Here is an 11,563-nt window from a genome sequence, read left to right as displayed (position 1 = left end):
GACGGTGGGATGCGGGAGCTCCTGCCGCGGCCCGCACCCCTCCCAAATCCCTTTGGCATCATCTGTCCCCGACGTCCCGAGGCGTTTAAACCCCCAAAGGGTCTGGGCAACGCGTTGCCTTTCGCAGCGCTGCTGGCGATGCCGTGCCTGGGCACACGGGGGTTGCGAGCCCCCGCCAAAGATGTGCCAGGTTTAAGGGGAAGATGGGTGGGATGCTGGTGTCCCTGTGAGGAGCCCGGCTTGCCTGGCCTTAAACTGGGCGTCCCTTACCTCCGGCTCTTGCCAAGATAGCAGAATAATAAGGCAATAGCTCCCAATGTCCCTACCCTGATTTTTTTTACCCATTCATTTGAGCTTTGATGACAGGTTGCTCTTCAATGCGCCTCCTGTGGGGCTTTTTTTTTTTTTACTGTTGTTGGATAAAGAAGAAAAAATCTCAAGCTATTTACTTTGCGGGGGAATTAATATTGGTGCCCTAAGTGGAAAAGTAGGGGTTAGAATTAGTCAAGTGCGCTGGCAAAGGGCAAGGTAGGAGGAGTCCCACAGAGCAAGGAGAGACCAAATCTTTAGGTTAGGGGTATTTTTTTTCAGTCCTCAGGTCAGAGTTATTTTAGACTTCTGGTTTTATACTCCACTTTGCTCAGAATTCAGTGACATAACCCTGTTATGCTCAGAAAAATGCATAAAAAGAAGGCCTAATGATCTGTTTCCTTGAACTCCTGATCATTTTCTGAGCTAGCAAACAAAGGCTTTTTCCTGCATAGAGCTGTGTAACAACACGTCCACTTGTGACATTATCTGTCCACTTGCCCACTTGTGTTCCTCAGTCAGTTCTCAGTGGAGGTGTGTGGAAAGAATTTCTTTCCCTTATTATTTGATCACTATGTTTTAACAGACGGTCCTTAAACTAACAAATGATAGTAGTAGGACTTGCCAGGAAATGTGTGTGCGTGGACTGGCATGGACAGAAATTGATAGGAATAAAAAAGAGTACAGTAGAATAATACATAAATAACATTGGGGAGGTAAGGCTTAAGAAAGGGTTGTCTGTTTTTTTCTTTAAGCTTTTGGATTTATAAGCAGGAAGGTCTTAATTTCAGAAAACAACACTATTTTTTTTCCTCAGTTTTTAATGTTTTCTTGAGAAGAAGAAAGATTTGAATGGCTCATGACAGCATGATAATTGAAATCTGGTACTCAGTTTAAATGTGTTTATCTGCAAAGCGGGCAGGAAAGAATTAAAAGTTGATTTTACACAAATTTCCTGCATGCCAGACTCAAGTGAATATTTTAAAATTATAAGTGAGAGAAGTTCTTAAAATACTAAGGAAAACATCATTATTTTCAAGGCAGGTTTGTTTGGGGTTTTTTTAGCATGAATTATTTCTCAAGTGATTTTGGAATAAAATTACCATGATTAAGAAGAGATGAACTACACTTAGTTTTGATATACATTTTATCCCTATTTACCTTTTTCTTTATGAGAGAATTTATACTAATTGATGCATTTTATTCCTCTGCTGTGAAACCAAAACACACCACACACTTTTAGTTTGGGTTGCAAATACTGGGCTAGAATCTCAGTGTTTAGTCAGGCAAAGCTCAGTGAAATGCAGAACGTGGTCCATTATTTCCTGAGAGCAGCAAAGGAAATAGCAAACTAGTAGGAAATGCAGAAGAAACAACAATCAGATCTTTATAACCAGGCACTGTGTTGCTTCAACTTTTATGACTAATGGATAAAAAACAATTATGTTATTGGCCTCAATCTTGCTTTCCCATAAAAAAAGACATACCACATACTTTTTAGCTTACATTTTTGCAAATTTAAGGATATGTTGTGCCACCTACTTTTTTTACAGAGGACATTCCACCACAGATAAAACTGCTTAAAACTACTAGTTAGATAGCAGCCTTACTTTATTAGCTGACCAGAAATATTCTTCAAAGGCCTAGAGTTGAGTAAGCAAAATTGTCATTTGCAAGTCCTAAAGTAGCAAATACTGTGATTTGGTCATTATTCTGACATGCACTGCAGATGCTGCTTCTTTTAAAATAAATATAATTTTTAACATTATGCATTTGATAAACTCATTTACCCTTCATGAAAATTTTACAGCACGATTGCATGCATACAGAGATAGATTTAGAGTCATAAACTGTTCTCATTCTGCTTATCTAATTCTCATTGACACCTATGTATATTAAGCAGCAGATGTAGGGCAGCTTGAGATGGATTCTTCTCTCACTGACACTGGTATAAATTTGAGTTGCTCCCGTGGCTAGATGAGAACAGGCTCCCTAATACTTAATGCTTAGTCGATCCCTGGTGCATATTTCTTGTTGAAAGGCAAAGGCTTGAGGCTAATTTAAATGTCCCCGGTCCAGGCGCGTTGGGTGTCTAACTGAGCTCTGTGAAATGTGGGAAAGCCCCTAGGAGAGAAGTTCATGAGGGTCTGGGCCGTGGCCTCAGTGCACTGGGCTTGTTGCTAACGTGCCCCTTTGCCCTTGCAGATATGCCCTGTGTGCAAGCGCAGTATAGTCCTTCACCACCCGGTTCAAATTATGCATCTCAGACCTATGCGTATGGCTCGGAGTACAGCTCAGACATCATGAACCCTGACTATGCCAAGCTGACCATGGACCTGAGCAGTACCGAAATCACTGCCACTGCCACCACCTCCCTTCCCAGCTTCAGCACCTTTATGGAGGGTTACTCTGGCAGCTACGAGCTCAAGCCTTCCTGCCTCTACCAAATGCAAACTGCCTCCTCTGCCCAGAGGCCCCTCATAAAGATGGAAGACACCCGGCTCTCCCCGTACCAGCCCTCACTGCCCCCGTCCACGGACGAGGGGATGCCCAGCACTTCCATGTACTTCAAGCAATCTCCACCCTCCACGCCCACCACCCCTGGCTTCCCTGCTTCCCGCCGCTGCAGCCCACGCAGACCTGCCTGCCGCCCAGCCATCTGATGGATGCCACCCCCATGAAGACCGTGCCTCCACGCTTCCCTCTCTTCCACTTCAAGCACTCTCCTCCGCACACGCCGTCCGCGGCCGCCCACATGTGCTACGACCCTGCCTCCCTGAGCCTGCCCCTGGGCTCCGACAGACCCACGGCCAGCCAGGCTCCCATGGAGAGCCATTCCTACGGGCTCCACCTGGCCAAAAGACCAGCCACCTTAGCCTTCTCACCACTCGGCCTCAACGCACCCACCTCCAGCCTGATGGGTGAGAGCAGTGGAAGTGGCAGCAGTGGCCTCCCATCTCCGCCCAGCAGGAGCTCTTCATCTGGGGAAGGCACCTGCGCTGTCTGTGGAGATAATGCCGCCTGCCAGCACTACGGGGTGCGGACATGCGAGGGCTGCAAGGGCTTTTTCAAGGTAAGAGCTCTGTGGTTTGCTCCTCTCTCAGCTTCCCACCACCTCTTTTCCCTCCCCACCTGCCCCCACATGCTCCTGGTCCTGACCCAGGGGCTCAGAGGTGTAGTGTTAGAGCTCAGACCCCCCCAGCACGGCAGGATGGGCACCCACCCCTAGTTTTTGAAGAAGGCCAAAGCAAGCCCTCTGTAGGATAAAAGGATCAAACAGTCTTGGCTGAGAAAGGCGATGGCAGGGAGCTGGGCAAACCACATCTCCAGTCTGTCAGCACCTCTCCACAGAGCACCCCTGTCTGAGCTCTAAACTGCATTTATTCTGTAATGAAACTCACCTGGGACACATCCAACCTGGGTTTTACTGTCACCCACTCCAGTTAAACATTGTTTATAAGTTGAGAACAAACCCTGAAATCACCAGGTCCACTGGATATTTCAGGTAGTGGCAGCAGTGCCATTTGTTATCCCAGTGTGGTTGGGGTGAGGAGGGCACCAGGAAGAAACTGGTTACACACATTGGACAAATCCAAGTACTTCTAGTTGTATTTGGTTGCTGCCTTGTCATTACCCTTCAGTTCAGGAGCCCAGTGAGTCCTCATCAGTGGAAAGCTGCTTGCAGAGCAGTGACTAAGCACCACGTAGGGTCCTGGTGCCTGCTCTGTAATGAAAGCAGCTTTCAGCTGAATAGCAACACAAATAACTTAAGCACAGCAGTTTCTCAGTGGAAACTTTGTGCTTATATTTTTAAGAGTTGAGTACACTCTTTTGCTCATAGATTTAGCCCCTTCGTAATTCCCTTTCGGCAGGCTGAGTTCAGATTCCAGTATTACTTTCAGACATATCTCATATAAGTGAAGAGCTTGGAGTACAGTTTTGGTAGGATGGTTCTGGGCAGCAGGTTTAAGATTTGCTACATTCGGGCTTGATTTGGTATATTCCTCCCTGCTAAGATAGCAGTCATGCCCCTGTTGTGGTAAAAGATACGATGGGAACAAAAATAGTCCCAAAATATTTGGGGGGAGGGCTTACTACATATTTTTTTTAATTGTAGGTGGAGCTGCCAATGTTACTTAATAATCCTTTGACAACATGGTAACATACACATCTCCTCTAAAACTAATTTGTTATTTAAATATAACTAGAAAAGGGAATACAAATAACCTGGACATAGGAGCTCTTATGAGACTAATCCTGCCCCTGTGGGAATCAATAGCATATCCTTGATTTGGAGCTTATTATGCAAAATTAAACTGTTTTCAGCTCCAAATCACAATGAACAATATTTGCTGAGTCTCCTACATTTAGTACATTGAGGCTGTTATTTGATAAGGAACATGAATTATGAAATAACATTTATCCACTAATTCAATTGTAGTGAAAGATTTAATATTGAATGTTGAGTTGATAAATTTGTTCCTGATGTCTTTCCTATTAATGTCTTTTTTGATGCTAAGCTATTTATTGATGTATCTTTGATTTTAAGTATGGAAACATAATACGCTTTTGCTTCAATATTTGCTGCATTCTTCCAATGTTTACCAAGTTTTTACAAATTTAAAATTTATTTTATTTTTCAAGTTCATTTTAGAAGTATTTAAATATGCACAAGTACAGTATAATTCTGTCTGGGTTTTTTCCCTGGGCCAGGTTAGCTTTCCCAGAACATTTAATAATAAACATATTTTATAGGGGTTTCTGGTATTTTTATTTTTCTCCCTGATGATTTTAAGGCTAACCAAACCAGTTATTGTGGTATTTGACTAACAATAGTGATAGCAAGAGAAGTACATTGCGGATCATTTTGATTTTATTTTAATAAGGTCAGCAATAATCAAGGGAATGAACCAAGTAGAAAATTGTTCCCAAAGGGATATTAAAAGCGGAGATAATCTAATCCCCAAAGGTAGATGTGATGACCTGGTAATTTCAGATATGATTTTATCATTCAAAGTTGCCTGTCTCCAGAGACTTGCTTCAGAACAATCCTAGATGATTTTCATTGTCAGCAGCTAACACTAATAAAATTGTTTTTCCTGCAGGCTAGTGTGTTAGGAAATTAATTTTATCTAATTATATGAATTGCACTGTCACTTTTCATGTTGTAATTAAAACACATTTTGTCAGGTTCTAAGTTGCACAAGAAACGATCAGTTTACTATTTTTGTGTTGCATTTTTGCAGAGAACAGTTCAGAAAAATGCAAAATATGTTTGTCTGGCAAATAAAAACTGTCCAGTGGACAAGAGACGTCGTAACAGATGCCAATACTGCCGGTTTCAGAAGTGTCTCAGCGTCGGCATGGTCAAAGAAGGTAAGGACTATGGCTATTATCATCAGAGAAACTGAAATATTATGTTTAATGGATCTCTGCTTACGTGCGTGTATGTGTGTGTGTGTCAACATGGATATCTTCAAAATGAATTTGACAGTGATGGGATTCATAACTTACCCCCAAATATGTGCATTTATGTGATAATGTATTGATTTTCTGCTTTTCATCCTTATTATCATATTTAGACTATAGACCCCAGAGTTCAAGAACAGCAAGGTCACAAGAGGATAATTTGACACTGGCCAAAATGTCTCCTTTATTAACTTTGAACGTTGCTCGATAGTGCTGTTGGCTTCCCCCTGTTATCTCACCAGGGGCTGCACTAGACTGTGTGCATTTTGACATAGGATCTTGTTTCATTCCCATAAGCTGATTGTAAATTTACAATTAATTTAAATGGAAACAGGATCAACTCATTAGTCCCAATTCTGCAAATATTTAAATTTGTGACTAATATTGTGTGAGCAGTCCCATTGCAAATACTGACATGGATAATATAGCCTATATAGTGGGGCCATATTTTTTCAAATGCTGCAAGAAAGCTAAAATTACTTTGACTGAGCAACTCTGCTATTGAAAAGGGACACTAGTAGTGGGAGCATTAAAATTTGTGTTTCACGGTCAGGTTTCTTTCAGCAGTGGAGTGTCACGGGCACACATACACAGGCACATAGACATGCTGCAAACAAAGCTTGAACACTAGGAACACAGCTGGTCTCTCAGTAAGCAGCTACATTGCTGCTTACGATCATATGTCTGACGCAGTTTTGGTGTAATTTGTGTTCCTTTGCCATCAAAGGCATCAAGAGCATGTGGTGAAACTGGAGAACACTCTTATTTTTGCTGGGCTGGCCACCATGAGACAAGCAGAGTGTTCGTTCTGCTCCATCATTTGCTGGTATCTTCACAACTGATTCCCTTGTTGTTGTTTTTTCACCTAGTTGTCCGTACCGACAGCCTGAAAGGGAGAAGAGGTCGGCTGCCTTCCAAACCAAAGAGCCCCTTACAGCAAGAACCCTCTCAGCCCTCCCCACCTTCTCCTCCCATCAGCATGATGAATGCCCTCGTACGAGCTTTAACCGACTCCACGCCCAGGGAGCTTGACTATTCAAGAGTATGTCTCACTTTTCTTTGCCTGTTTGCTTTCCACATAGAAATGATTTGAGAACTGCGTTTCTACTCACCAGCCGGTGTGCTAAAATGAAATTAAGTGTGAAATTTGGATTAGGCTAGAAATGGTTCCAGCCAGCCGTTGTCTTTTCATGATAGGTGGACAATGAGAGGAAAGGAAGTGCAGTAGAAATTAGTGTTAGTAGCTATTCATTGTGAAGATCTCAATCACAAAGTTAGCTGCAGTATATTCCAAGGGTGAGTGAAAGCAAAAATGCATGGATAAACAGAGCATTCTTCTTGCAAAAAGACTGTGCCAAAACCAATGTGATTGGTTAACCTACCAAGCTCAGAAGCAGTACTCATATGTCCAGTATCTTAACTGCCAGGTTCCGAAGGCTATACTTTAATAGCATTTCCCTAATATTTAGATATAAGAGTTGCACAAAGTAACACTGCATGGATAGGAACATTTCTATTGAAATCAATGGGAATTTTGCCACCATTTAAATGGGACCAGGATTGGTTTGGGATACCCCAGCATGAATATTTCTTCACTAAAATTCACATTTTTAAAAGCAAAGCTTTTAAAATCAAAATTCTGAAAAATTTATCTCAGCAAAGCCTTACCAGAGATTATATGCTTTTGTAGCCTTGTTTCTTAATGTATCATAGTCACCATTTAAATATTCATGGAATATTTTGAAAGCTGAAAAAAATGTTTTGTAGTTATTAAAATACAACACTGAAATGGCTTGTTAAAAACATTTTTTAGGCAGGTTGGTATAGGAAAAGAAAAAAATACAGTTAAAGAAAAACAAGATCAAATTCTTTCCCCTTAACGAAATATGACTGGGAGACCATAAAAAACATCAGCTATACTCAGACAATATCTGCATTGGCCATTTATCACTTGTTGCTAAGTAATATTTAATCCTAAAACATATTTGATTTCAATTCCATAAAAATTTCATTATTCTATTTTAGACTGCGTTTAACTATGTAATTTAACAATTTTAAGCATGCTGTAACATTTTTTCTTCACACTAATCTGTAAGTATTAAATCATATAACTTTCCAAAGTATTATTAAGAATCTAGCAGTTGAGTATCTGACAGCCTTCGGCGGGGGGGGAATGCATTAGCCATATTTACACGTACTTTAACTTACCCGACATGTCTCGGGGGTCATTCTGCAAATACCAAGGTGTGTGACGAGCTGTGCTCTTTGACAGGAACCCGCTGAGTTCCACAGAATTACAGGGGTGTATTAGCCCAGGCCGTGAAAGAAGTATCTGACCTTAGGCTTTTATTTTTTCATAAAGTTCTTTTGCATTTACAAAAAAATCTGAACAAAAACTATGTGCTTTTATGTGACTTTTTTCCTTTGTCCTGCAGTAATTATTTCTCTTTTAATGAAAATAGCCCATAGATCTAATTGTTGAGCAATTCTGTTGGACATTACAGGAAGCATATGATTGGCAGTAGATTAATTTAGTCGTGGTAGCTACAAGATTAAGTATGATTGTCTGTTAGAATATATTAATATCTAAGTTTTTCTTTAGAATAAAGTATATAATAGCTTCTTATGCCCAGCAGTACTGAAAAGAAAAAAATATTCTAAAATAAATTAATAGATTTTTATGTTTTTCATAAGCCCTTCTACTGATTTTGAGAAGTTAGAGGAGATCAGAAACAAATGCTGTGTAGAAAACAAGATTAACTAGATGAGACATTCCGTAAACACGCTGCAATGCTAAAAAAATCCTTTGCTGAATAATCCTGTACCTGTAAAGACTGACCTACAGCATGTTCAGTTAGGTTGTGATCCTGCTGAGCACCGCAAATGGGCAGATCTGGAAACCTGGATTTGGAGTCAGTCCTGACTCTTCTGTAGATAATGACCTTCATGTTTAGCATGGTCTTCATATTTACAAGCTGCGATGTCTTGACCATCTTAAAAGCACTGATAAAAGTTTCAGAGAGAACCAGGTATTCCTTCCCTCTAAAAAAACCTAACCACACACAGGCACAGACAAAAAAAAACCCAAAACCAAAAATAAATTACATAAGCTACAAAATTTACACCAAAACATATTGGAAACAGTTCTGTTCAGAACATGGCTCTTTTCATCTCAGCACTGGTTTTAACTTACCAGTCCACAACTGTGGTATATTTAGGTACTTGGTTTCAAAAGGCAATTGCCAAGGGCCGTAGTCCGGTCTCACACCTGTTTACTGGTACAATTCCCTGTGTTTACACTTTTAAGTAAGTGAGATGAGAAACAGACCCTATATCTCGCCGTCCTTACGTGTGCAGAATAGCCACCAACTTAAACAGGAATGTTACCTTTTCAGAGGGAGGCTGCAACATTTAGGCAATAATCCTCGCCCTTTCCCAGCCACAAAATTAAGCACATATTGTGGCTTTTGGAAAAAGGAGCATAGCTTCTGTGTGCAGGGAAGTTCTTGTTAGGCTTTTGCAGCTGTAGCCGTCGATGAAGGACTGCTGAAAGCAGGCGAAGGGTAGAGCTAGGTTGTGCTATCAAGCTCCCCAACCTCAGGCTTTCCAAATCTCTTTAGATATAACATGCAAGTTAGTGTTGCTTGCCATGCGTGCAACCCCCTTCCTTAAGAAACAGTCAGATTTCATTTAATTCCCAAAGGAGCTGTGAGGAAGGGAGTGAGGCAGAGCTTTGTCTTCTGGCTTTCTCCCAGTTTGCCTCCAGTTTGCACAGGGGAGGTTTAGAAATGCAGATCGGAGCCCTTCCGTGCCGTGGCGTCCTGACCAAGGGCAGGCTTACCAGCTGTCTTGGTCACAAGTTAGGTCAAATATCACCTCTTCTCAATGAAATAATCTCGCAACAAACCCGCAGATTTTGGTGCATAAAACAGAACCATACATATTGTTTATGGTTACTTATAGACTCATAAGTCTGTTACAAGTAAACCATATTTAACTATTCTTTGTAACTTCTAACTCTTAGTAGCAAGAGGTGATGTATTGCAGCAGCTAGAAGTCATACAATTCCATAGAATTTCTTACCTTTCTTCTGAAATTGCTCTCATGGGATAGACTATGATAACAAATACAGGTTATAATTTTTTTTAGATGCATTTAATTTAATTCAGTGTCCCACATGGGGTATACCATACTATAGCATTTACAGATACGTGACATAATGCAGTATTCAGCTTCATTAGAAAATGTTAAAACTTTGCCTTACTTTTGCCAAAGGAATGTTTTATAAATACTGGGAACAAATTAACACCTGGCATAATTATGCTGAGTTGCCGTGAGTTATATTTAGAATGAGCCCATTCAGAAAGACTAGTATCTTCTTTCTTTACCTTTTCTTTTCCTTCCTCTTTACTGTTCAAAGGATCAAGAATGTGTCTTGCCTTAGCAGTACCTATGGTGAGGCAGCAGTTTGCATCAGCCTGTGTGGTTTCCTCATGTAGAAAAGAGCCATAGGTCAACCCCTGCACAGCAAAGCACATCTCCCAGAGCCAAAATTCACACTGTCGTGGCTTGTTCCACAGCTTCCCTTTTAGAGGGTCCAGAACAAGCATGATCTCTGAAAAATGATTTTTCTCTACCTCCTAATTACCTTGGTGCATCTTGCTGTAGTCCAGTGCCAGGTGTAGTTGGCTCCTGCTGCTTGAGCACCCACACTGCTCCATTCAGGTGGGGGACTGAACACATAAATGATGCAGCATACAGATTTTTCTACTGCTGCTCCCCATCTTCTCTGTATTTTGGCTTCTACATACCTCACTGTTGCAGGATCCTTTGGAATAGCTGGGGCAGAATTTGCCTCCATGAACTTTGTCAGAAGGATCACACGTGTTTCACTAGCTGACTAGGGATGTAAGCTCATGCTTACAATGAGAAACTATGCAGTTAGTGTTGAGTAAGCAGAACAGAGTCTTTAAGGGCTAGCACCAGTACCCCAGATACAGCCAGAGGTCTCTAGGATTGCTATGGTTCTCCCATTAGTCAGCAGCTCTGGCACTGTGTCCTTCATCCCTTACTTGCCAACAGCAGCCAGCTATAGCTAGGAGAGGCAGAGAACAGGACAGCTACCTGAGAAGTTCTGCTTGCCGCCCCCCACTCTCGATCCTGTATAGAAGTGACTTTTGGGTTACAGTTAGCAACTTGGGTGCTACCTGCTGCCCAAGTGGCATGGCAGTAGTAAGGTCCTGCCAGGCTGCCAGCCCACTGTTGCTGATCAGGAAGGAGTTGTGGGTCTTTCTGTTTCCACTCTGGCTTGGGACGTTGCTAGGGTGCTAGGTGCTGATGAACTCAAGCCCTAACTGCACGTGGGAAGTTGTTTCCAAAGGTTGTGCACACTTCTTTAAGCCATGGAGACTATCCAAACTTTCCTTGCTTGAGTCCCTGAAAGACAGTGGGTATGAAATATCTCCCAGAAGTATCTCACTAGATGTCTGATGGTGAGGATGTTACAATAAATGCCACACTATTCAGTACCCACTCAGAAAACCAGCAGTGCTTTCCGAGCACAGAATCAGACTAAGCGACGAAAACTCCTGTTGGGTTTTCTGCCCAGAGAGAGAGAGAGAGAGAGAGAGAGAGAGAGAGAGAGAGAGAGAGAGCAGTGTCACTGGACTGACAGGGATTCACTGGTGTCGAAGTAGAAGATAGTGGAGAGGGAGTTGTGAGGGGGTCACAGGGAAGCTGAGCAAGCTGAGACTGTCAAATGGTTGCCTGGAAGAGTTATGGTCAT

The 11,563-nt window shown here is 41.9% G+C and overlaps 1 protein-coding gene across 1 annotated transcript in view; it reads left to right on the top strand.

Moving 5' to 3' along the window:
• Positions 1-2,516: 2,516 nt before the first annotated feature.
• LOC103811851 (nuclear receptor subfamily 4 group A member 3-like) overlaps positions 2,517-11,563 on the top strand; it is a 22,550-nt gene continuing 13,503 nt past the window's right edge. The window contains 4 exon segments of the mRNA XM_009084848.1: positions 2,517-2,922; positions 2,925-3,382; positions 5,556-5,685; positions 6,648-6,820. Coding sequence (XP_009083096.1) covers positions 2,517-2,922; positions 2,925-3,382; positions 5,556-5,685; positions 6,648-6,820 — 1,167 coding nt within the window.

This window comes from Acanthisitta chloris, unplaced genomic scaffold (genome assembly GCF_000695815.1).
Source record: "Acanthisitta chloris isolate BGI_N310 unplaced genomic scaffold, ASM69581v1 scaffold15261, whole genome shotgun sequence".
Lineage (NCBI taxonomy): Eukaryota > Metazoa > Chordata > Aves > Passeriformes > Acanthisittidae > Acanthisitta > Acanthisitta chloris.
Note: the sequence above shows the minus strand (reverse complement) of the source record. Positions and strands in the feature narration are given on the sequence as shown.